The following is a 26,201-nucleotide window of genomic DNA, read 5'->3' as shown; positions in this document are numbered from 1 at the left end:
AAGTTCCATCTCCTATCAAATTCCTCTATCATCAAAGTTCTCTTGATCACTAATTATCAAATTATCATTGTTCAATTAAGAATTCTCTCCTTAAATATATCCCTTGTTTTTTTTTGAATTTTTTTTTTATTCTGATTTTTTTTTTTTTGAATTGATGATATGATTTTGTATTCTTTAATTCATCTTTTGGGTATATGGAATCAGATATGTTTATGTAATTTACACAAGATGATAAATTAGAGCCTTTGGTGAAATTTTGATAGAACTTATTCCCATAATTTCGAGTGTTATAATTATTATTAGATTTGTTTTTGCCACTACCAATTATTCAAGATTATGCTAATTTTTTTTTTCAACATATGGTCTTTGTAATTATTGTTTTGTCAGTCATAGCTCTTTAAGGTTTTAGAAGTGATTATACTAATGGTTGATTTACTGATTTTACTCCTATGTTCTGACCTTAGCTTGTATCTTATAATTTATGGTCAAACAAAGCAAGCTTGTAATGTCTATTATTCTTATATGCTAGGCCTTACCTATAAATTGAAATCAGAGTTGCAAAAATCAGAAAGTATTAAATATTTGTTATTGAACTTAAAATATGTGGTGTATGTGCTATTTTGTTAATACTTGGTTGAATTGATGATTTTATGTGCTTGGTGGTTAGATGGCCTCATCATCGAGTAAAAAAAAATAACAAAGGAAACACGGGGCGGTGAAACACGAGGCAGTGGCGGTAGTTTTAAGTGGAGTGACGAGGATTCAATCACCCTATGTGATGTTTGTCTTGCATTTATAAAGGAAAATGGGAAGGCACAATTTTTTAGGTGGAAGGAAATTCAAACGGATGTCGAACAAAAAATTGGTCGTGAATTAAGAAATTCAAATACTTGCAAGAACAAATATGACACAATGAGAAAAGATTGGTGTCTTTGGAAAAACTTAAAACAATCAGAGACGGGTATAGGATGGGATCCAAAGTCGGGAAAAATTGACGCTACAAATGAATGGTGGCAAAGAAAAATCAAGGTGTGTAAAATTCACAATTTAATTTATTATATAATCTTCATTTTAACAATTATAGTATGAAATTATTTTTAATAACATTTTAATTTTTATAATAATTTAATGTAGGAAAATTCAGATTTCCAAAGGTTTCGACTAAGGGGTGTAAACTTGGACCTTGAACAAAAGTGGGAACAATTGTTTGGAGATTCTTATGCAACAGGAGAGAATGTTTATGTGCCCTCAATAGACCCCATTGAAGATCTTACTATATAAAATGAAAATTTAGAGGAAGGGAATATTGATAATGATGGTGGCGATAACTATTTTCCAAGTGGCCAATATGCTCAAGATTTACTTAATGATGAGGGGAATTTTTTTCAACATTTTATAGAGCAAGTACGTAATGATGCTAACTTAGGTAGTTCGGGAAGTAAGTCATCACAAGTGACTAGTGAAAGCTGTAAACAATGACACTCGTCCTTCTAATAAGATTCAAAAGCAGCTTCCATTAAAGTCTAATAGTGGTCAAGTGAAACGTACAAGAAGACAATCAGCGGGATCTGCAATGATATCTAAGGGAATTATTGAAATGACATAATGTGTTAAACAAATCAGTCAAAGTAGTACATCAAATGTGTCCACGATTTCCACAGCAATGAATACCATAAGTCGTATGGTGGAAAATGAGTATTTGGAGAAACATAGTGAGTTTTGGTGTTTTGCTACTACTGTCATTGGAGATGCAACTAAAAGAGAGATTTTTTTGAGTATGGAGGATGATGATAGCAGAGCTAAATGGTTAGCATATCTATATATTAAGGGTAATAACTAGCATTAGTTTAGAAAAAAAAAATGTTTTTTTGTTTGCTCTAGTGGTAAAATAAAAATTTAGATTTGTTCTATGTGAAATACTTGGATTATTTATGTTATGTATGTTTTTCCTAGAGAAATTTTTCAGTACTTTTTATGATAGTTTTATTCATGACTTATTTTTATAATTGGCAGGTTTGTTATTAATATGGATATTGATGAGGAAAGAATGCGCAAACTTTGGATTGCAATTGCATTTACAATATATTTGATGTCTACATATTTTTATAAATACATATATAAAGAACCATGCATGACTTCAATTCTAACAGGAGAGATGTGGGTAAAAGAAATGTTGATTGGCAATCCTATTCGATGCGTCAATGCATTTAGAATGGAGCCACAATTATTTTTAAGATTGTGTAATGATCTATCATCGAAATATGGACTGAAATCTAGTTGTAATATGTCTATTCACGAGAAAGTTGGCATTTTTTTATATGCAATTGCTCAAGGTGCCTCAAATAGAGTTCTTGGTGAGCGTTTTCAACGTTCCGGTGAAACTATAAGTAGGGCATTTCATGGTGTCCTCAATTCAATTTCTTGTCAAAAATCCAAGAGGCTTGCATATGATATTATAAGACCATATGATCCAACTTTTACACAAGTGCCGGCAAAAATAACAACAGATGCAAGATATATGCCTTATTTTAAGGTAATCTTTTTTCTTTTTCTTTTCTTTTCTTTTTTTTTTGGTAGTGTTGTCATTAGATTATGTACAGTTTTGATATGAAAGACTAATATTGATTGTATTTCAGGATTGTATTGGATGTATTGATGGTACACATATAGAGGCATGTATACCGGAGGCTCTACAAATGCCTTATAGAGGAAGAAAAGGAATTCCTACATTTAATGTATTAGCTGCATGTGATTTTGATATGTGTTTCACGTTTGTATCAGCGGGTTGGGAAGGTTCCGCGCATGATACTCGTGTATTTCTTCATGCAATTGAATCTCCAGCTTTTAAGTTTCCTAACCGCCTGAAGGTGTGCATAATTCTTTGAAATTATAGTATATATTATCTTCAGGTAATTATTAGGTATAGTAGTTTATGTTAATATCATTTATATTGTGAATTTGTGATAGGTAAGTACTATTTGGCCGACAAAGGGTATCCAGATCGAAAAGGTTATCTCGTACCATATCCGAAGACAAGATACCATAAGTCACAATTTGAAAACGAGCCTCCAAAAAATGAGCGTGAAACTTTTAATCGTTGACACTCATCTCTTCGAAGTTGCAGTGAGAGATGTTTCGGAGTTTTGAAGCAAAGGTGGAAGATACTAAGAAGTACGCCACAATTTAGCATTGAGACACAAATACGGATTGTGGTTGCAACATTTGCACTACATAACTACATTCGAATAAATTCTCCAGAAGATCCCCTTTTTCGAGTGTTAGAGGATTATCCTAATTTTATACCATCATGTGAGCTTCCTGATGTCCGTGTTACTCCCTAAGGTCAAAATTGCACAAAAAGTTGCACTGAAATGAAAATCATTCGTGACAAAATAGCAGCTGCTTTATGGAAGGCGAGAAATGAGAGACGTCGATTATTATAAGAAACACTAGTAGTCTCTTTGATCGAATTGCATTGTTTATTATTATTATTATTATTATTATTACTATTATTATTATTATTATTATTATTATTATTAGTATTAGTATTAATATTGTTTTTTATGATGAGGATAAATGTTTTTTTTATACTAGTACCTATGTAATTATTATTATTATTATTATTATTATTATTATTATTATTAGGGCCTCTATTATTTATGACTTTTATTTACCGATTTTATAATAAAGTAACTATTTAATTTGTAAATTTTATTATTTTTACATAATCCAACCGCTAAATTTACCAAACACTCATACTATCAACCGCTACTTTGACAGCTAACCTTCACCCGCTACTTGTTGACAGCTACCCGCTACTCAACAGCTACCCGCTACCCTCTACCGCTACTTTTGCCAAACATGACCTGGTCATGTTTGGCAAAAGTAGCGGTAGAGGGTAGCGGGTAGCTGTTGAGTAGCGGGTAGCTGTCAACAAGTAGCGGGTGAAGGTTAGCTGTCAAAGTAGCGGTTGGTCATGTTTGGCAAAAGTAGCGGTAGAGGGTAGCGGGTAGCTGTCAACAAGTAGCGGGTGAAGGTTAGCTGTCAAAGTAGCGGTTGATAGTATGAGTGTTTGGTAAATTTAGCGGTTGGATTATGTAAAAATAATAAAATTTACAAATTAAATAGTTACTTTATTATAAAATCGGTAAATAAAAGTCATAAATAATAAAGGCCCTAATAATAATAATAATAATAATAATAATAATAATAATAATAATAATAATTACATAGGTACTAGTATAAAAAAATTATTCTAATAATAACAATAATAATAATAATAATAATAACAATAACAATAACAATAATAATAATAATAATAATAATAATAATAATAATAATAATAATAATAATAAACAAAGCAATTCGATCTAAGAGACTACTAGTGTTTCTTATAATAATTGACGTCTCTCATTTCTCGCCTTCCATAAAGCAACTGCTATTTTGTCACGAATGATTTTCATTTCAGTGCAACTTTCTGTGCAATTTTGACCTTGGGGAGTAACACGGACATCAGGAAGCTCACATGATGGTATAAAATTAGGATATTCCTCTAACACTCGAAAAAGGGGATCTTCTGGAGAATTTATTCGAATGTAGTTATGTAGTGCAAATGTTGCAACCACAATCCGTATTTGTGTCTCAATGCTAAATTGTGGCGTACTTCTTAGTATCTTCCACCTTTGCTTCAAAACTCCGAAACATCTCTCAGTGCAACTTCGAAGAGATGAGTGCCAACGATTAAAAGTTTCACGCTCATTTTTTGGAGGCTCGTTTTCAAATTGTGACTCATGGTATCTTGTCTTCGGATATGGTACAAGATAACCTTTTCGATCTGGATACCCTTTGTCGGCCAAATAGTACTTACCTATCACAAATTCACAATATAAATGATATTAACATAAACTACTATACCTAATAATTACCTGAAGATAATATATACTATAATTTCAAAGAATTATGCACACCTTCAGGCGGTTTAGGAAACTTAAAAGCTGGAGATTCAATTGCATGAAGAAATACACGAGTATCATGCGCGGAACCTTCCCAACCCGCTGATACAAACGTGAAACACATATCAAAATCACATGCAACTAATACATTAAATGTAGGAATTCCTTTTCTTCCTCTATAAGGCATTTGTAGAGCCTCCGGTATACATGCCTCTATATGTGTCATTTTATATCCCACAATCATCACATGTATATATCTAACTAAATTCCTTTATCTTCTTTCACGGTTCTAGCCTCTCTCTTTTTTTCTTTTAAGTTATAGAAATGAAATAATCTTCCTACATATGAAAATAATTAACTCAAGTAATAACCCGTGCATTGAACGGGCCAAAAAGCTAGTTAAAATATGATGAGTGAATCACTACTAGGATAAAAGAAAATATGTTTAAAGTTTTCATATAAGGAAATGAAGCAATTAATAAAATACGAAGGGAGTACTAAAAACACATAGATCAACAAACATTTACGGAGTAAGTAACATCATCAAATTAAATATTGATCTTTGATTACCACAAGTTTAAAATGGAAAGCAAGTTTATACTATTTTCGTAAACTTAAAAATCACAACTTCCATAAATCAGTAGATGAGATGTAACCATTTGAAGTGTACCTCTCCCCTTCTTCACCAACCTCCTAACCATTTTCTTACAAGTTCATCATTCCTTACTATATAAATTTCACCTTCATTCTTTTGGCATTTTACCTGAAGAAAAAAATGGCTAATCTAAGGTGTGTTTGCATGTTATATGGAATATTTCTTGCCGTAGCACTAGCAAAAGCCCAAGCACCAGCAGCATCACCAACAATTGCATCGCCAGCACCACCATTACCTACTTCAAACCCGCCAACTACAGCAACTCCATTACCCGCGTCCACTTCACCAGTGTCAAGTCCAACTGTCCCACCACCTCAAAGCTCACCACCTCCCACAGCTCCTCCCCCATCAGTACAAACACCATCACTACCACCTGCACCAGTAACCCAGCCGCCGCCACCAGTACAACCACCAGCCCCTGTGTCACCTCCACCAGCAACATCACCTGCTCCAGCAAAGCCAGCTCCTGCACCAGCACCCACAAAGCCAGCTCCTGCACCAGCACCCACAAAGCCGGCTCCTGCACCAGCACCCACAAAGCCAGCTCCTGCACCAGCACCCACAAAGCCGGCTCCTGCACCAGCGCCAGTGGCTATTTCACCAAGCCTAGCACCAGTTAATAGTCCCTTAACAGCACCAGCACCAGCACCCTCTGAGGGGAAAAAGAAGAGGAAGCACAAGCATAAGCACAAGCATCACCATGCATCAGCTCCAGCCCCAATACCACCAAGCCCACCAGCACCTCCTACGGCAGTCACAGATACCTCAGACGATATTTCACCGGCTCCTTCTCCAGATTTGGTAAAATCTCAATTTAGAAAACCTTTTCTTTCTCACGTTTGTTTTCCTTGCAGACAAAATGTATATTAACTTGATGTCATGGAAACAGAATGCAGGTATATCTATCTATCAGCAAGGATACAAATGGAGCAAGTGGATGACAGGACTCATAGCAGCTGCACTGCTTGTTGTTTTGTAATCTCAACCTTGATTTACATAAGCAATTGATTCTTTTTTTTTTTTCATTCATTTTTTTGACTTTTTGTTATGAGATGAGAGTTCAAGAATTTTCAGTTAAAACAATGTGATTGAGTACTTACACATAATTATTTCAAATACATACAAAAATATTCAATTCTGATCAAAGGTAATGTTTGATCCAAACAGAGTTTGTGAGTTTGGCCCTCAAGTAAAAAAACAATCCTAGCCAAAAGCATGGCCATCGAGTTTGTGGTCTAGCCATAGATCACTATTATTCTGATCTTTCCATATGAAAATCTTCTCAATGGTCATAGATGTGAATATTTTATCAGTATATATAAAAAGTACAGATCAAAGATCATAGGTTGTTGAAGTTACCTCCTAATTATGCATAACCTCAAGAATATGAACAAACCTGTAAAAGTTGAACTATGTTTCGAAATTAAATTTCTAATACAAAAACTAAGATTGTTTTTGTATGATTAAAAGAGAAACACTCGCCAAAAAGATATTAATTTCCTACTGATAGTAGTTAAGAAGTACAAAAATGTCCAAGTAAGCAAACAGGGGCACAAGTATTCCAAAAATTCATACTAATCTTCACCAGTATCATTCCGAAAGTCATATTCAACCACAAGACCCAGGTTGTCAATTAATTTGTGATGCTGGAGACACCCTGCGCACTGATGAAAACAGGTTTAAATTATTACATTTGATGACATTATTCAGAGAAAATAAAAAATGAAGTTGGACATCACAGCTTACATTAAGAAGCTTTCTGAAATTTGTGAAATAATGCAAGCTACTAGGTGGATCAAAGTCCTTATCATAGCCTGATGACAACATATCTACATAGTATTTTATTATTATTGGCAAGCAAAATGCTTCTTGAGATATGGAGTATAATTTTTCACCAAAGTATCAAATAAAACATTTTGCCAAACCCCCATCTTGGCATTTAGCTGCTCATCAATAATAATTAAAAAAAAGGGCATCAAGGATGATGATACGCAGCCAGCTTATAAAATTTGATCATTTTCAGTGCAATGTGAAGAGTTCATCACATACCAAAAGCAAGAAAAATAAAGAATAACAGGTAGTTTTCTATCGAGGACTAAGCCATCAATTTCCATTTGTCAAGCAAATACCACATCATAAGAGTTAATTCTTACTTTTGCTTTCAGCATATTCAACAATATAGAAGCTGATAATAATACTGGAAGCTTTCCCAATTCTCAATACAATTGTTACTAGAATACAACATGTCATTAAACATAAACTCAAAAGATGAGGGCACAACTGTCGCATACTTGCATATCCACAATGTCAATAAAACATGAATTTTTATCTAAACATATCATGTTCACACACATATCCTCAACAGAATACACAGAATTCTCAGAGGACATTAGTTCAAAAATACCTGAACAAACACAGTTCCTCGTTCATAGGCTAATTTATTAATCAGCCGTTTTGTTCTTTCACCACAAGCATCACAAGTAAATTGCACGAGCAAGCATCTCCTAGGAAGCTGTATGTTAATATTTGATTCCTACAGAGGTACAACAAACAGATGACCTTAATCATATGTAGAAAAATATATCCAGTAATGGTTGGGATTAAATGCCATTATCAAACTCATTCAAAGAAACATGAGATCATGATGGTAAAACTACCATTAATGTTGCAATCGAATCAAATGTTCTATTTTTCCTTCTTGAACAATTCCATCTTATGGCCCAAAATGGATAGCTACAGTTGTGAAACAAGCCTTATCCCAAAACGTTCTCGACTTCCCTCCTAGTGACTGCTGACAGATTTGAGCTTTTGGTATCACAATTTTCCATGTCAAACTTTGTACATTTTTATTGCTTCGTGCTATAAACCTAACTCATCACTTGGTTTCCTATCAAGAAAGTGTCAAAACTTCTCCAGAGATGAAGTGCCATTAGCACACCCGCATATCTTATCCTTAATCCCCGGAAGTTGCTAAAGCCTTAAATTTATGTTTCCAATATATTTCATTAATGTTAACAGAAATTTTTTTGCATATGATATGTTCTGCTCTTCTTCTGACAAGGGAGAATGACACCCACACGGATAGTAGTCAAATTAAAATAACATAACATCTAGGAAAGGCTTTCGTATCATACAGTAGATGCTAAAACTAACATTTATTTCAAAGGTTTGAAGAGAATTATAAAATTGTCCTTAATTAAATTTATCACTCGAACAGTTGGACTTGTCACTTATGCATCATATGGGAAAGGTAGTACCTAACTAGTGCATCAAACGAGAAGTATAAAAGACTCTTGTACCTAGCACAACTGAATAGGATTGTTGTAGCTAAAACTTTGGCGCATTTGGCTATAAAGAACAGCTATGCTTTACTTAATGATCGAACTTATACATTGTATGGTATAGCTAATGTAGATGTATTAAGTGCCAATAAGTTAGCATGTCTCATATTTTAGGTAATTCTCAATTCTCATTAATATCTTCCATAGCGATTATTAGATGGTACACCGGGGTACACAATGCTAATTTCTAGTTTCCATTATCAAATTCAAATGTGTCAACTAACTCCAAGTTATTTCTCTAATGCAAACCATGACTAAATTAGTTTCATGATACTAAACACCGTAAGGTTCATTCTCATTCGCAACGATTCGACTAATCCCTGTTGCACCAAGAGATTGTTATATAGGGTACACCCAGGTATTTTGTACTCATTTTGATGATTGTTTTTCACTTAATCATCAAATGAAGAGCAAAAACTAACTTTGAGTTAGTTGGGTATACGGTACATCTGGGTGTATATAATAAATTCTACGTTAGACCACCGTGATAAAAACCAAGACTATTAATGTTACATAAGTTAAAATTGCAAAAAATTAAGAGCAACAAAATGATGTACATACCTTAGAAGAAGAATCATGAGCTATATCAGGGTTAATATCGGCATTACCACTGCAACAACAAGGTACCCATTTAAGTTGCTTCTTGGATGAAATTGTAGCTCCATAGGAAATTCTTAATCTGCAACAAAACAAGAAATTAAAAATTAAGCACTCAAATTAATAATTGGATGAAAATCAAAGCTAGTATTGACGAAATAATTTGAAATTGACAGACCTAGGGTTTGATTTGGGGATGAAATTGAGGGGAGAGAAAGAAGGGCGTAAATTGGGTGTGTAATGGAGTTTGGTTGGGTGGTAGGATGAGGAAGAAAAGTGGAGAGAGAAAATGGCGGGAAGGGTAGTTGTTGTCATTGAGATTTGAGAGAGAAAATCTGAATTATGGACTGAATTTCTCAAATATCAGGCGTTGTTGTAAATGTAAACTTGTAATTGTTGTTCTAAATTCGGAGGTAATTAGCTGAGCTTTATTTTGTGGAAAGATGATTAGCTGAGCTTACCAAACATCTTCTAAATAGTCCTATGACATCTACAATAAGAGTCAGCCCCGATTAATAAGCCATATTAACAATCTTTGTTAATATGATGGCATATTATGAGAGATTATGTCTAATATTTTAATGTTTTTTCGTTTACATATCATGTGACACTTAACTGGGACGTTAGCCATTGGAAACGGTCATCTCTAACGTTTAAATGGGTAGCCGTGTTTCTGATACCATGTTAGTGGACCATCTCAACCAAAAGCTTAAACTGATGGTTGAAGCCCAGGAATATGTTTTATACTCTATCACTCTCCCTCACATGAAAGGCCCTTTGGGCTTGAAATGTGGAAGCAACACCCATACCTGGGACGAATAAATTCCACTTTGAAGGAGGGGCGGATGAGATTTGAACCCGTGACCTTTGTGTCACGCTGGCTCTGATACCATGTTAGTAGATCATCTCAACCAAAAGCTTAAACTGATGGTTGAGGCCCAGGAATATGTTCTATACTCTGTTGTTTCAATGAATACTACAAGAGGGGGGTTGAATTGTAGTATGAGGCTTTAGCCAAACTTTTTGCGGAATTAAGATTAAGTAATCTAAAGGAACAGAAAGATTAACTAAAGGAACTAAAGAATGCAAGAGAGATTTTTACGTGGAAAACTCCTTGGCCCTAACAAGGAGAAAAACCACGACCACTTGGGATTTTGGGAAAAGAATTTTTACTAGATTAGGGAAAATGGTCCTATTACAAACTAAAGACTCAAACTCAAGTTCCTCTACGAACCTGAAACCCCAAGGAACAAGTCACTCAACTTGTTACTCTTCTCTTCTCTTCTCTTTCTCTCTTCTTACTTCTCTGTTCTCTGTTCTCTTTCTTTTCTCTTTCTCACTTCTCTTTCTCATTTCTCTTTCTCATACACAAAAGTTCACTCAAACTTTCCCATTCCCCAAATTACAACTCGAAAGATAAACAAACTCTAGTATAAGAACATTAAGAACACTCTAATAAACTTGTGTGGAATTGGACTCTTAACTCGATTTAAAGCTTGAAAACTTATGTGAGAAAGGGTGAGATTTTCCATCTGAAATCAACAGCTATTTATAGATTGCAACATCTTGGAAAAACAACTTTGTGCAACAACACCATTACGCCACTACTCATACCCACTAAGAAGATCATGTTCCTTAAATTAAGGAACCATGAACTCCTCAATGTGCAAAACCATGACTGAAAGAAAACATGGGAGAGTAGGCCGCAAGTTTTGGAAAACATGGTGATTTTATTTTTTTCAAAATATATTTTCGAAAATAAGAACATAAAATAAAATCTTTCTGCACAAGATATTTTCGAAATTCAGAAAATAAATAAAATCTTTAAGTTAAGAAAGGATAATCATGTAACAACTTAACCAATTTCCTAATTTCTAGCATGCACAGTTTTATCTTTTAAGACCAATTCCACAGAGCTTTTTCGAGTGCAATTTAATATCTTATACTTACATAAATCCTAGAATATAAAATATATTTTAGCCTTCATGTCTCTGATGAAGATTCTACTCCGAGGCTTCTGTTCCTTGGGAGGAACTTCTCTTCTCTGATGAGGCTTCTTCTCTGAAGCTTTTGTTCCCTGAGGGAACCTTCTCTTCTCAAGTCTTCATTTCTGAAGCGCCAGTTCCTGTGAGGGAACTCTTCTATATGGATGGCTCTACTTCTGGCCTTCTTGTTCCTCATGGTATTTTTACAAGACACTTAATTCTCCTAGTCTTTGTAACTGAGTACACACTTAAACAATCAAGCACTTATTAGTTTGTAAGTAAGTGAGGTTGTGTCATCATCAAAATCATTAAGTCCAACAATATTCCCCCTTTTTGATGATGACAAACAAACCAAACTTAATTACAAGGAAACAGAGATAATCCAACTTATTCCTAAAGAAAATGCAATAACTAAAAACAATGCAGAAAGGGAACTAATGTTAAGGAAGTAAAACAATGCTGGAAAAACTAGAAAAACTTGAAAAACTTGTATATACATTATACCTGCTTGTAGAGAGTAGGCAGCTTGTGAAGATTTCGAACAGAGAGCATAGAATGATTAAGTTTCCTTGATAGTTTGCATCCTTTTCCCCCTTTTGGCATTATCAAAAACCAACATACAAGCACACAGTATACGATAACACCACACCAACTAGTGGTTTAGTGTTAAGACAAGAAGCATGCATAGAGAGAAAACATTCACAAAGCATATAGGCAAAAGAAACATAGATAATAATCATCCAAAACCGTTTTAAAACATCGGCCAATGTACCAAATTTGCAAGTTTACCAAAAGAAATTAAAAAGTGCCCAAAATATTACAGACCAAAATAAAATTGTTCCCAAAAGCAGATAAAATATAAGTTTCATCAATATAAAGAGGCTGCAAGGAAAGACAGGTTAAGATGCAATGCTCTGGTCATCATCAACAGCAAGATCCTCCAGCTTCTTGCTGATTTGAGACACTATGTCCTTCACAATAGACTATCTCCCTTGTTCAGTGCTTGAGACCAGCTTCTTGACATCAGTGTTCAGAATAAGCATGCTCTTCTTCAGTTCCGCCATATTCTGCTTTGACTCTTCTTGTTCCTTCAGCACCTTCAAGAGCATATCCTTCATCTCCTTCACATCCTCGCTGGGAACCTTTGGTGGGGAACTGAAAGCTGCAATACCTGTTCCTGTAGATGCATGCTTGCCCGAAATAGGAGAGCTTGTGACTTTATGCAATTCCTCTTGCACCCCAGTGATATCAATGCAAATGGGTGCAGAGGTCTCCTTTTTCTTCATCAACCTCAAGCTCTTCCTTTTCTTCCTTCCCCCTGTTTCAGTGATTTCCTCAACTACCTTTTCCTCTTCCTCCTCCTGAATGTCCTGCACCACTCCCTCTATTATCCCCGTAGCTCTCTCTTCTTCCCCCTCAGCTAGGGCACCTACTTCCTTTGGCCTTTTCTCTTTTTCCTCCAGCACAACTTCAAAACATCCATCTACAACCTTCATCTTATGGTTTTCAAGGAAAATAGGTTGCATGTATTCGATGTTTTTGAGGGGCAGGGGTTCTTTATCAGTAAAGGTGACACCAAAGCTTTCGAAAACATAGGTAAGTAGGTTACCATATCCCACCTTCCATCCTTTTGGAACACAGTGGGAAAGGTGTTGGATCATGATGGAGGGAAAGTTGATTTGGATCTTTTTGGCTAGGCAGTAGATAAGAACAGAGTCAAGCTTGTTGGCACTGTCTCTCTTTTGGGTGCGAGGGATAACATCATTGAAAACAAACTTTAGTAGAATATTGTCAAGAGGGGTTAGGTTATTGTGATTTATGTAAGTTTCCTCCGGGTCACCACCTAGAAACTCCACTATTTCATCAATATTTGCATCAGGAAGAGGGTTCCTTATCACATTACTTTTGAAATATAAATCATATCCAGTATTAGGAACATCAAACAACTTAGCCAAGTACATCGCATCAAACTCAATTTCTTTTTCATACACATAGCAACGAATAACACCTATAGAGTTTTTGAAACTTTTGAAAAAATCCCTCATAGCATCAACATACATACTCCGATTAAAGCATTCACTTAACAAATTCACCCAATTTTGAGCCTCAATTAAATCAAGCAGTTCATACAACTTAACAGACTTACACCAAGGAAGATTAATAGCCAAACCTGTCACAAAGTGATCACTAATTTTCTCTTGCCTTTTCATGGCTACTGGCTTGTCCCGGTAATTGAACCCTAGTTCCGGAGCACTTTCTTCTTCATCTTGCATGTCATCGGACTTCCTTATTTGAGAAGACTGAGATTCGGTAGTTGAATCCACTTTTGGAGGCTCTTGATCTTGATGGGAGCAATTTCCGGTGGATTTTCCATGATGATGTATGGAATTGGGTTTGTGTTTAGGTCAGCTTCAATTTGGGTTTTTGGGGAGGTAGACATTGGAGAGTAATTTTGATCGGAGTGATGAGAGAGAAGGTAATTTTTGTGTGGTGTAAATTTTTGTGAGGCTGACATGTTTTATGGTGGAGGTAAATAGGTGAAGTGAGGTGTCGTTTGGGAGGTGAGGTAAATTTAGTTGATTTGACACTTATATTTATTGCTTAGGGAAACGCAAACTGTGTTTCAAGAGAGTAATGTAAGTGGGCTACTTTTGAACAAAAGATAATGATGAATATTAGATGCATTCATCCGATTTTTTGTGTTTAAATAAAAAGAATTTGGAATTTTGAAAGATAGATAAACACAACAATTTTATCTTTTGAATTAAATCAGAAGAAACACACTTGCAAATACAACTTGATACATGGAACAAATCAACAAGGCTCATGCAACCAATTTTGGACTTTTCATATTCTATTTCTTTTAAATTTACATGCCCTTAGTAAATATTACTCCTGCTCACAACCTGTCTTAACTACGTAATTAAATATATAACACTTGTGCATAGTATACAATAGTTTAAGTACGTCAGTTTGAGCTTCATACCTGAGGGAACTTGATGCAATTTTTTTTCAGTATAACTTAATCATCCCAAGTTCCATTCTTATCTTCTCATGTCTTTCTCTATTCAAGGGTTTAGTCAATATATCTGCAATTTGATTGTCAGTTTGGCAGAAATCTAATTTAATTAAACCCTTTTCAACATTATCCTTAAGGAAATGATGCCTTATATGAATATGCTTAACTCTTGAATGATGGACTGGATCTTTAGATATGCAAATTGCACTAGTGTTATCACAATAGATAGTAATGCAATTAAATTTAATACCAAAGTCACGCACCTGTTGTTTGATCCAAAGGACTTGAGAGCAACAAGCAGCTGCTGCTACATACTCAGCCTCTGCAGTAGACAGAGCAACAATATTTTTGTAGGGAATTATTTCAAGCATTAACCCCTAGCTTGAACCCCATTGTGATCATACACTAAAGTACGGTGGCGTCTAAAGGGAAAGAAGATAGAGCAAAAGAGTCACCAACAAGTTTTAGGAACTTGTAAACCGTTCACAGGGTGAAGGTTACACCCCTTAACGATCCAAGAGATCGTCAACTCCATAAGGTCTTGAACCAAATAAGGGTTCGGGGATGAAGGTACAAATCCAACCTAAAAGAGATTGAACCTGCCCTAATAATAGGCCTCTATTTTATTCAAATCGTATTCATGTGCGCTTTTTGACTAACATGCAATCAATAGGATTAACCCTAAACCTATTTATCTATGTTGGTTGAATATTAATGCACAAAATAAATCTATTATTGGCGATCACTTGAAATTATAATCACAATAACCCTAAACAAGATTATTAATTATCTTATTACGCGTGATTACAATTACAAAATTCCCTTTAAACATGCATAAAAGGTGTGATCAAGCAATAACAATAAATAAGCATCAAGTAACATAACAATAATAGATATCATCATCATGAAAATAAATTATAATTGAAATAATCATGATAATAATCATAAAAATAATAATCATCATATTAATAATAATAAAATAAATATAATCATCATCAATTATAACAATTATAATCATAATAATCATGTTCATGTTAATATTAAAGCATAATAATAGCTAGATCCTAGGCATGATACTAACAAGATTAATAACAAACCCTAGCATGTCACTAAGCAATAAAAATCAAGGCTTTAACCCTAACATGATACTAACAATCATAAATATTAGGAAGAACATAGGAAGCATCGTAACAATCATATTTAATATTAAAATTACCCTAGACATGATACTAGGAATATCATAATAACAATGTAAACATGATTTCTACATCATAACATCAATAAAAACAATTAAAGCACTTACTTTGATGCCTCTTACCTCTTTCTAATAACAAAATACACGCGTTAATAACTTCAAGGAATATAACAAACAAAACAATTAAATTAAATGATTGAAAGAGAGATTTGGGACCAAACCCTCAGAAATTAAACCCTTCACGTCTAGGGCGAAGACAACTTCGAATATGGCTAGGTGTTTCTAGATCTTGCGAATGCGGAATTTTGTATTTAAAATACTAGTTTAGAAAAAAAGAAAGAGAGAGACGAATGAATGATTAGAGAAGAGAATGAGAGAATTAATGATTACGAATGAAAACTAATTGTAGGTGAATGAAAACAGAGTTTTTACGTCGTTATTTATAGAGAAAATCAGCCAGAAAGATAAATTTACAAAACAGAGTCCTGGCGCAACTGAAACAGAGCTGGCGCCAACCCTGGCTAACTGGCGCCAGGCGCCAACACTAGCGCCAGACGCCAGGCCTAGCTCCAGGTGCCAATGCTTGGAGTCAGGCGCCAAGCCTGTTTTTGAAGCGCTTTCTCAAATCAGATAAGTTTTCCGTACTGGAGGATAAAATCGTATCTTTTCCTCGAAAATGGTTTTTGATCTTAATTAAAACTCTGAAAAGTCAACAAAAGTCAATTTATCAATGCTAATTGAATTAGGAATGAAAAGAACCTTCTAGAAGAATCTAGAAAACTAAAACCATTCCTAATTGCATTAGGAATGATAAATCATATTAGGCCCTCCCCTAGATCATTGGGCCGCATATAAGGCTCAAACCGGGCCCAGTTTAGTAAATTGGCCATAACTTCCTCAATATTCATCGGAATTGGGCTTATAATATATCGTTGGAAAGCTCTTGTCAAGACCCATCCAACTACACTACTATTGGACCCATATCATGGACCAACCAAACTGGATTGTCTGTTTTCTGAAAATAAGTTTTCAAAAACAGAGAGAAGAGAAAAGAAACTAAAACTATCCAACACTAAACTTTCCACACTTTCGCTTCATTCGATTATGATTCGACGCGAAAGGCACTCATCACCGGGTTTGGTTTTGGGGAGACACAAATGGGTGTCTACAATTTTGTTTCTTGGAACCCCAAGAAACTAGACAAGATCTAAGGAACTGAACCATACCTGAGGTGCTTTTCCTGTTGACTAAGTCACCTGCATAGTCAGCATCTGTAAATCCTCTAAGAATAAAGTCATCACTTCTAGGATAGAACAGACACAGATCATCTGTTCCTTTGAGGTATCTCAAAATTCTCTTAACAGCCGTTAGATGAGATTCTTTAGGATTAGACTGAAATCTAGCACACAATCTAACACTAAAAGAAATGTCAGGCCTATAGGCCGTTAGATATAGCAATGAACCAATCATACCTCTGTAAGTGGTTTGATCCACACTTGTTCCTTGTGGATCCTCATCAAGTCTTGTTGTTGTTCCCATAGGTGTATGATTTGTCTTGGCATTCTCCATGTTGTACTTCTTCAGAAGTTCCTTGATATACTTCTGTTGGTGAATCATTATTCCTTCAGCTGTTTGCTTTATTTGAAGTCTAAGGAAGAAATTTAATTCACCCATCATGCTCATCTCAAATTCACCACCCATTAGCTCAGCAAAGTACTTGCACAAACCATTGTTAGTAGCACCAAATATAATACCATCTACATAGATCTGCACAACTAACAAATCAGTTCCTCGAGATTTAAGAAAAAGAGTTTTGTCTACTTTTCCTCTTTTGAAATCATTTTTCACTAGGAACTTTGAAAGCCTTTCATACCAGGCTCTTGGAGCTTGTTTAAGCCCATAGAGAGCTTTATCAAGCTTAAAAACATGATTTGGAAATTTAGGATTTTCAAAACCTGGAGGTTGTTCAACAAACACCTCCTCATTTAAGAAACCATTAAGAAAAGCACATTTCACATCCACTTGATAGAGTTTGAAACCCATAAAGAAAGCAAAAGCTACTAGAATTCTAATAGCTTCTAATCTAGCTACAGGAGCAAAGGTTTCATCGAAATCAATACCTTCCTGTTGGTTGTAGCCTTTCACAACCAATCTAGCCTTGTTCCTTACTATGGTGCCATGTTCATCAAGCTTGTTCCTGGACACCCATTTGAGCCCAATAACTTTCTTTCCCTTAGGCTTTGGCTCAAGGTGCCAGACTTTGTTCCTTTCGAACTCATTAAGTTCCTCTTCCATGGCCACTATCCAATCAGCATCTCCCAAGGCTTCTTGATGATTTCTTGGCTCTAGGATGGACAGAAAAGGAATGCACAGTAGTTCCTCATTTGTGATCTTGTTTGAGTTCCTTTTCCTATATCATTGATAATGAGATCAGTTGGATGGGAACCTTGATACTTGAATGACCTGGGTTGAAATTCCCTTGTTGGAACTCCAATTTGAGGAGCTTCCGGTTCTGTTCCTCCTGCTTCTTCTGCTTGTTCCTCATTTACCAGTTCATCGGGTTGAGGAACCTCTCCATTTTCTTGATGATCCTCTTCTAGAGTAGGCTGCTTTTCCTTGATTTTCTTCTGAGTCTCTTCTTCATCCCTGTCTCTTATCAATCCAATTTAAAAATCATTATCATCTTCTTGTTCCTGTACACTCACAAATTAGTTAACTTCATCAAAGATATATGAATGCTTTCCTCAACACACATTGAGCTTTTATTGTAAACTCTATAAGCTTTGCTATCAGAGGCACATCCTAGAATTATATCCTCTTCACTTCTTTCATCAAATTTCCCTAGGTTTTTCTTACCATTATTATGTACAAATCACTTACAACCAAAGGCTCTAAGATGAGATATCTTTGGCTTCCTTCCCCTGAATAGTTCATAGGGAGTCTTGTTGATGATACTTCTTATTGTTACCCTGTTAAGGATGTAACATGCTGTATTCACGGCTTCAGCCCAGAAGTTCCTTGGCAATCCACTTGCAATCAGCATTGTTCTAGCCATTTCCTCAAGGGTTCGATTCTTCCTTTCTACAACTCCATTCTGTTGGGGATTCCTTGGAGCTGAGAAGTTATGATTCATGCCATTTTCCCTGCAAAACTCATCGAATCTTGAGTTCTCAAATTCAGTTCCGTGATCTGATATGAGATGGACTATGGAGTGACCACTGATTTTCTGTATTTTCTTGGCAAAAGCAACAAACTGTTAAAAGTTTCATCTTTACTAGCAAGAAAAATAAACCAAGTGAATCTAGAATAATCATCAACAATAACCAAAACATATTTCTTGCCACTCCTGCTTTGAATTCTCATGGGACCACACAAATCCATATGGATTAATTCCAAAGGCTTTGTGGTGCTTACCATTTTCTTCAATTTAAAAGATGAACGAACATGCTTGCCTTTCACACATGCATCACAAACTTTGTTCTGTAGGAAATTGATAATAGGAAGTCCCACAACCAAGTTCCTTGACCTCAGTTTGTCCAGTAACGAAAAGCTAGCATGTCCAAAACGTTTATGCCATAGCAGGGGATCATCTTCAACAACACTCAGACATGTAAGGTTGTTCCTTGGGATTAAGTTGAGGTCAACTATATAAGTATTCCCTCTTCTTGTTCCTTCTAGAACAACCTTTCCTGACTTGTTGTTAATGATGTTGCAAGAATCAGAAGTAAAACTTACAAAGTTTCCTTTATCACATAATTGTGATATACTGAGCAAATTGTGCATTAAGCCCTCGACCAGGAACACATTATCAATGGAATAAGATTTAGATCTTCTAATTTTGCCTTTTCCAATGATCTCGCCCTTCTTATTATCCTCAAAGGTTAATGTTCTTCTAGGGTAGTCTTCTAGTGAGAGGAATCTTGATTTATCACCTGTCATATGCTTTGAACAACCGCTGTCAAGATACCACGAGTTGTTCCCCCTCACTAGGACCTGCAAGAAAACTAAGCATTAGGATCAGGAACCTAGGTTTCCTTGGGTTCCTTAGACGTGGATGCAATATCAGTTTTCTTGACCCACACTTGTTTTACATTTCTTTTATCAGCTTCTTCTCTTATCCTACACTGTCCATAGAGATGTCCAGTCTTGCCACAAAAAGTACATACCTTCATGCTAGGAAGCTCAACATATTTCTTTTGCTTAACTTTCCTCTTGGTCATATAACCAAGGCCTTCAGTTCTTTTTCCTTGAGCTTCAACTATCCACTTAGGTATGACTTTTGGGTCAATACTTCTATCCTTTCTAGCATTCAGTTCCGATTCAAGTTGATCCTTTTGGGTTTTTAAAGTAGAAAGCTCATTTTTCAAAAAAAAAAATCAACATTGAATTTAAGCAACTGATCACTTGAGGAACTGCTAGAACTGATATCAGAATTTATGAGCTTATACTGAGTTAATTCAACATTCAGGAGAATACTTTCATTCTTAATTCTATCAGCTATCTCAGTTATGTGTTTGTATTTAAAATCAAGTTCTCTTAGTTTGCTTTGAGACTTGGCATAGGCTGTTTCCAACCAAGCACCATGTTCATTGCAAACCTTAAGAGCTTTTTCACGTTTATTCAACTTCACACATGTATCTCTAAAGAATTCTTCTTCTTCTAGACATATATCTATCAAGACATCTTTAGAGAGAGTTTTAAGTTGTTTAGGATCAAGAAATACCTCTTTCTGGAGTTCCTCAAGGTAAGCCTTTTCATCATCTGATTTGGCCATCAGACAAAGATTGGCTGTCTCCTCTTCTAGTTGGTCATCCTCTTCTTCCTCACTGTCTGAGTCTCCCCAGGCTGCTATCATGGCCTTCCTCATGTCTGACTTTTGATAGTTTGCTTTGCTGAATTTTTCTCTTCCCTGTTCCTTAGCCTTTCCTTTTCCTTTATAATTTTCCCAAAGGGGACAGTCTCTGATAAAGTGATCTAGGGATCCACACTTGTGGCAGCTGTAGTCAGGTTTTGGATTTGAGGTCTTTTTCCCGAAGTTCCTTGAGGTTCGGCCTTTATTGAACATTTTCTTGAATCTTCGCACAATTAGGGCAGCCTCATCCTCGTCCACTTCTGAGTCCTCCTCTTCATCAGCCTTAAGAGCCAATCCCTTGTTCCTCATGGGTTCATTGTTGACTCCAAGGTGTAGCTCATGGGTCATGAGAGAGCCTGCTAGTTGTTCAATATTGAACTTAGTAAAGTCCTTCGTTTCCTCAAGGGCTGTCACCTTAGCTCTCCATCTCTCATCTTGAGGAAGACTTCTAAGAACCTTCCTAACCTGCTCATCTGTAGGAATCTGTCTACCAAGGGAAACCAACTCATTTATGATGTTAGTAAAACGTGTTAGCATCTCTTGAATGGTTTCCTTTGACTGCATTTCAAACCTTTCATACTTAGATATAAGTAGATCAATTTTTGAGCGTTTAACCTCATTAGTTCCTTCATGAGTAATCTGCAGCAAATCCCAGATTTCCTTAGCGTTCTTGCACCCCATAACACGATTGTGTTCGTGAGGTCTAAGTCCACAGTGGAGCAATTTCACAGCCATAACATTTATTTCCATTTTATCAAAGTCCTCCTTTTCATATTCAGACATAGGCTTAGGGATTACCTCATTCTGAGCATTTGTTTTGGTGACTTCGAAATCACCAACCTCGATGACCCTCCAGACTTGGTAGTTCTCTGACTTGATAAAGATCTCCATGCGGTTCTTCCAGTAAGTATAGAACTTGTCGTTGAACATAGGAGGCCTCTGAGTTGAGTATCCTTCCTCGAACTTTTCATGAGTATTCATTTTCTCTAAGACCTTTCTTCTTCAGGGTTTCCTGATTTTCCTATAAGTTAAGCTCTGATACCAATTGTTGTTTCAATGAATACTACAAGAAGGGGGGTTGAATTGTAGTATGAGGCTTTAGCCAAACTTTTTGCGGAATTAAGATTTAGTAAGCTAAAGGAACAGAAAGATTAACTAAAGGAACTAAAGAATGCAAGAGAGATTTTTACTTGGAAAACTCCTTGGCCCTAACAAGGAGAAAAACCACGACCACTTGGGATTTTGGGAAAAGAATCTTTACTAGAATAGGGAAAATGGTCCTATTACAAACTAAAGACTCAAACTCAAGTTCCTCTACGAACCTGAAACCCAAAGAAACAAGTCACCCAACTTGTTACTCTTCTCTTCTCTTTCTCTCTTCTCACTTCTCTGTTCTCTGTTCTCTTTCTTTTCTCTTTCTCTTCTCTTTCTCACTTCTCTTTCTCGTACACAAAATTTCACTCAAACTTTCCCATTCCCCAAATTACAACTCGAAAGATAAACAAACTCTAGTATAAGAACATTAAGAACACTAATAAACTTGTGTGGAATTGGACTCTTAACTCGATTTAAAGCTTGAAAACTTATATGAGCAAGGGTGAGATTTTCCATCTGAAATCAACAGCTATTTACAGATTGCAAAACATCTTGGAAAATAAACTTTGTGCAGCAACACCATTACGCCACTACTCATACCCACTAAGAAGATCATGTTCCTTAAATTAAGGAACCATGAACTCCTCAATGTGCAAAACCATGACTGAAAGAAAACATGGGAGAGTAGGCCGCAAGTTTTGGAAAACATGGTGATTTTATTTTTTCAAAAGATATTTTCGAAAATAAGAACATAAAATAAAATCTTTCTGCACAAGTGTAGACACCCAAATGTGTCTCCCCAAAACCAAACCCAGTGATGAGTACCTTTCGCGTCGAATCATAATCGAATGAAGTGAAAGTGTGGAAAGTCTAGTGTTGTGGATAGTTTTAATTTCTTTTCTCTTCTCTCTGTTTTTGAAAATTTATTTTAAGAAAACAGCCAATCCAGTTTGGTTGGTCCATGATATGGGTCCAATAGTAGTGTAGTTGGATGGGGCTTGCAAAGAACTTTCCAACGATATATTATAAGCCCAATTCCGATAAATATTGAGGAAGTTATGGCCAATTTACTAAACTGGGCCCGGTTTGAGCTTTAAGTACGGCCCAATGATCTTGGGGAGGGCCTAATATGATTTATCATTCCTAATGCAATTAGGAATGGTTTTAGTCTTCTAGAATCTTCTAGAAGGTTCTTTTCATTCCTAATTCAATTAGCATTGATAAATCGACTTTTGTTGACTTTTCAGAGTTTTAATCAAAATCAAATAGCATTTTTGAGAAAATTATATGATTTTATCCTCCAGTACGGAAAACTTATCGGATTTTCGAAAACGCGTTAAAACCAGGCTTGGCGCCTAACCCCAGGCCTTGGCGCCTGGAACCAAGACTGGCGCGGCGCCGGTTAGCCAGGGTTGGCGCCAACTCTGTTTTCTTCGCGTCAGACTCTGTTTTGTTTAATTTATCTTTTTGGCTGATTTTCTCTATAAATATCGTATTGAAAACACCGTTTTCATTCATCAATTCTCATCATTCACAAGTTCTACAATCAGTTTTAATTTGCATTCTCTCTCGTTTTTAAACTTTGCTTTTTCATACAAAATTCCGCATTCACAAGATCTAGAAACACCTAGCCATATTCAAAGTTGCCTTCGCCCTAGACGTGAAAGGTTTAATTTCTGAGGGTTTGGTCCCAAATCTCTCTTTCAATTATTTAATTTAATTGTTTTGATTATTATTTTCCTTGAAGTTACTAACGTGTGTATTTTGTTATTAGAAAGAGGTACGAGGCATCAAAGTAAGTGCTTTAACTGATTTTATTGATATTATGATGTAGAAATCATGTTTACATTGTTATTATGATATTCCTAGTATCATGGCTAGGGTAACTTTAATATTAAATATGATTGTTACGATGTTTCCTACGTTATTCTTAATATTTATGATTATTAATATCATGTTAGGGCTAAAGATTTGATTTTTATTGCTTAGTGACATGCTAAAGTTTGTTATTAATCTTGTTAGTATCATGCCTAGGATCTTGCTGTTATTATGCTTTAATATTAACATGAACATGATTATGATTATAATTGTTATAATTTATGATGATTATGAATGTTATTATTATTGGTTATGTTGCTTGATACATATTATATTTATTTATTGCTTGATCACCTTTATTGCATGTTTAAAGGGAATTGGTACTTGTAATCACGCTTAATAAGATATTTAATAATCTTGTTAGGGTTAATGTGATTATAATTCAAGTGATCGCCAATAATAGATTTATTTGTGCATTAAATTCAACCAACATAGATTAAACAGGTTTAGGGTTAATCCTAATGATTGCATGTTAATTAAAAAGCGCACATGAATACGATCAGAATAAAGTAGAGGCCTATTATTAGGGCAGGTTCAATCTCTTTTAGGTTGGATTTGTACCTTCATCCCCGAACCCTTATTTGGTTCTAGACCTTATGGAGTTGACGATCTCTTGGATCGTTAAGGGGTGTAACCTTCACCTCGTGAATGGTTTACAAGTTCCTAAAAAAACTTGTTGGCGACTCTTTTGCTCTATCTTCTTCCCTTTTGGACGCCACCGTAATTTAGTGTATGACCACAGAGGGGTTCAAGCTAGTGGGATTAAAGCTTGAAATCCATTCCCTACAGTTTTTTGGCGACTCCTCTGGGGAGGATTTCTATTTTAATTCCTGAATTGGTTTTGGCAATGATTTAGAATGAGTGGATGAGACTCGAAAAGTTATAAGTATTTCATGTGCGTAATTTTGATTAACATTATTGTCATATGCATAAAAAAGATCTCATTAAAAAGACCTTCCGTAATGAGTTAAAAAAATAGGATTTTACCTGTAGGTAATTTGAGAAATATCTTTCACAACTAGGACTGAAATAAACACCGCGCGAAACTGGAAAATTTTATCGAGCACAGAAAGCTGCTGAGGCATGTGGGAAGTAGCGTTAGGGGCCAGAGCTTGGCGCCACTATTTTTGTTGTAGCGACAGACGCTAGTATTGGCGCCAGACGCTATAGTTAAAAGCTGGCGCCAGTCCCTGTTTGTTGGCGCCAATTTCCTCCAATACCGAGCCAGAAATATGCGTTTGAATTTTGACCGGTTTTTCGTATTGTTTGCTCGATCCTACTTCCTGATTGAATTTTTTCTCACTTTTCTGAAACCCATATGTGTTCTACATATGGACATAACCCTCTGGGAATTCATGCTCCATCTACCCGATTGAACGCTCCGTGCAACAAAGGGTACATCCGAGATGTTGAATTCACCAAACCATGGAAGCGAGTTTTTTCTAAAACTCGCGGTGTCCCATCCACTCGTGCCAACCCTTCATGGTTAGGCTTCCGCGCGGTGCATCCGGACAATTAACCATGGACCCTCTATTGACTAAACCATATCCCGAACTTTAGAGAACTAGAGTCATGGTTAGGTTGCAAACGCATTGCATCATATTGTGCCTAATTGACTAATTGTGCATTATTTGTTGTGCATATATATTCTATGTTTCTCTTAACCGTTTGTTGACTTGTGTTGAGACTAAATAAATTAATGACTTAAAGAACTTTGCCTAATTAATTAATTAATTAATTAATTAATTTGAGTCAATAAAGTCTAATATTTTAATCGAAATTGACCTAGTACGACTTTAGGCATACCCCAATTAACTAATAACACTGAAAACAGTCCCAGACCGAAGCTCCAATATTGGCGCCAAGGTCTGAGCTGTAGCGCCACATTATGGAGTTTAGCTCCTGACGACAGTTCTGTCACCTGACGCTAATCTCCACAGTGTGACGCCAGTCCAATCGCTTGGCCGACAGTTCGGATTATTGGTCTAGTCATCACCTATTGTCTAATTAATCAGTCTCTTGTTTAATTCGGTTAATTTTGCTGTCAATAATATTTAATTGAATCAATGATCGAGTTTAGGCACTAAATCCCATGGTCTTACACAAGAGTCCAAGCATGTCACTTACACTCAACGCACACACCAATACAAATACTTTGACCATAAGAGAGTCTTGTGTGCGCGTTTTTTCCGTCATTTTTTTTAAGGGGGTAAGTCGGATATTAATCCTCCAATAAAAAAAACCTATACTCAGCTCCCTAAAAATATGTACATTATTTTTGTCAAAAATATGCACCCTTTTCTCTTTTCTTTTTTTTTCCCTTAAAATAAACCATAAAGTCAAGTTGATTCGAGTCAAGTAATTAAAACGCAAAATGGTTTAATTTACAGCGCATGGTCAAGAAAGGAAGGACGATTAATCAAAGATAACCTTTTCGTACAAGTCCAACTTTTCGACAAACCCATAGCTCGCAAGAGAAAAGCTAAGACTACAATGGCAACTCAATAAAAAGTCAATGATCTTAAGAACCAACTGGCTACCATGACTGAGACACTGAAGCTTCTCGCACTCAAGATCGATGATCCCATGAAGCAACAACAGATAGACCTCATGCAAGAGAGCCTAAGCAAGT

At 35.8% G+C, this 26,201-nt stretch overlaps 3 protein-coding genes and 1 pseudogene across 3 annotated transcripts; 3 read left to right on the top strand and 1 right to left on the bottom strand.

Annotated features, from left to right (window-relative positions):
- The first annotated feature begins 687 nt into the window (after positions 1-687).
- On the top strand, positions 688-1,980 carry LOC110735701 (annotated as a pseudogene).
- A 30-nt stretch (positions 1,981-2,010) lies between these two features.
- Positions 2,011-3,341, top strand: LOC110735609. The gene is made up of 4 exons (XM_021915827.1): positions 2,011-2,533; positions 2,637-2,867; positions 2,968-3,017; positions 3,125-3,341. Exons 1-4 carry the CDS (start codon positions 2,027-2,029, stop codon positions 3,339-3,341), a joined length of 1,005 nt encoding a protein of 334 aa, XP_021771519.1. The 5' UTR covers positions 2,011-2,026.
- Positions 3,342-5,667: 2,326 nt separating this feature from the next.
- LOC110720362 (lysine-rich arabinogalactan protein 19-like) lies at positions 5,668-6,748 on the top strand. Its single transcript, XM_021899383.1, has 2 exons — positions 5,668-6,408; positions 6,497-6,748. Exons 1-2 carry the CDS (start codon positions 5,728-5,730, stop codon positions 6,584-6,586), a joined length of 771 nt encoding a protein of 256 aa, XP_021755075.1. The 5' UTR covers positions 5,668-5,727; the 3' UTR covers positions 6,587-6,748.
- LOC110720370 lies at positions 6,619-9,993 on the bottom strand. The gene is made up of 4 exons (XM_021899395.1): positions 9,724-9,993; positions 9,510-9,627; positions 8,012-8,140; positions 6,619-7,271 (listed from the first exon to the last, which is right to left on the bottom strand). The coding sequence occupies exons 1-4, from the start codon at positions 9,858-9,860 to the stop codon at positions 7,182-7,184; spliced, it is 474 nt and encodes a 157-aa protein (XP_021755087.1). The 5' UTR covers positions 9,861-9,993; the 3' UTR covers positions 6,619-7,181.
- Positions 9,994-26,201: the final 16,208 nt, after the last annotated feature.

The sequence above is a fragment of the Chenopodium quinoa genome, unplaced genomic scaffold (assembly GCF_001683475.1).
Source record: "Chenopodium quinoa cultivar QQ74 unplaced genomic scaffold, ASM168347v1, whole genome shotgun sequence".
NCBI lineage: Eukaryota > Viridiplantae > Streptophyta > Magnoliopsida > Caryophyllales > Amaranthaceae > Chenopodium > Chenopodium quinoa.
The sequence above is the reverse complement of the archived record's forward strand: the minus strand, read 5'-3'. Positions and strand labels throughout refer to the sequence as shown.

Excerpts from the sequence above, each read along its gene's own strand:
- LOC110735609 (XM_021915827.1), top strand. The coding sequence starts at position 2,027 with ATGGATATTGATGAGGAAAGAATGCGCAAACTTTGGATTGCAATTGCA. Across the intron at positions 2,534-2,636 it reads GATATATGCCTTATTTTAAG|GATTGTATTGGATGTATTGA; the intron begins GTAATCTTTTTT and ends ATTGTATTTCAG. Across the intron at positions 2,868-2,967 it reads AGTTTCCTAACCGCCTGAAG|GTAAGTACTATTTGGCCGAC; the intron begins GTGTGCATAATT and ends AATTTGTGATAG.
- LOC110720362 (XM_021899383.1), top strand. The coding sequence starts at position 5,728 with ATGGCTAATCTAAGGTGTGTTTGCATGTTATATGGAATATTTCTTGCC. Across the intron at positions 6,409-6,496 it reads CGGCTCCTTCTCCAGATTTG|AATGCAGGTATATCTATCTA; the intron begins GTAAAATCTCAA and ends TCATGGAAACAG.
- LOC110720370 (XM_021899395.1), bottom strand. The coding sequence starts at position 9,860 with ATGACAACAACTACCCTTCCCGCCATTTTCTCTCTCCACTTTTCTTCC. Across the intron at positions 9,628-9,723 it reads ATCCCCAAATCAAACCCTAG|ATTAAGAATTTCCTATGGAG; the intron begins GTCTGTCAATTT and ends GTTTTGTTGCAG. Across the intron at positions 7,272-8,011 it reads GAGGAACTGTGTTTGTTCAG|TGCGCAGGGTGTCTCCAGCA; the intron begins GTATTTTTGAAC and ends TGTTTTCATCAG.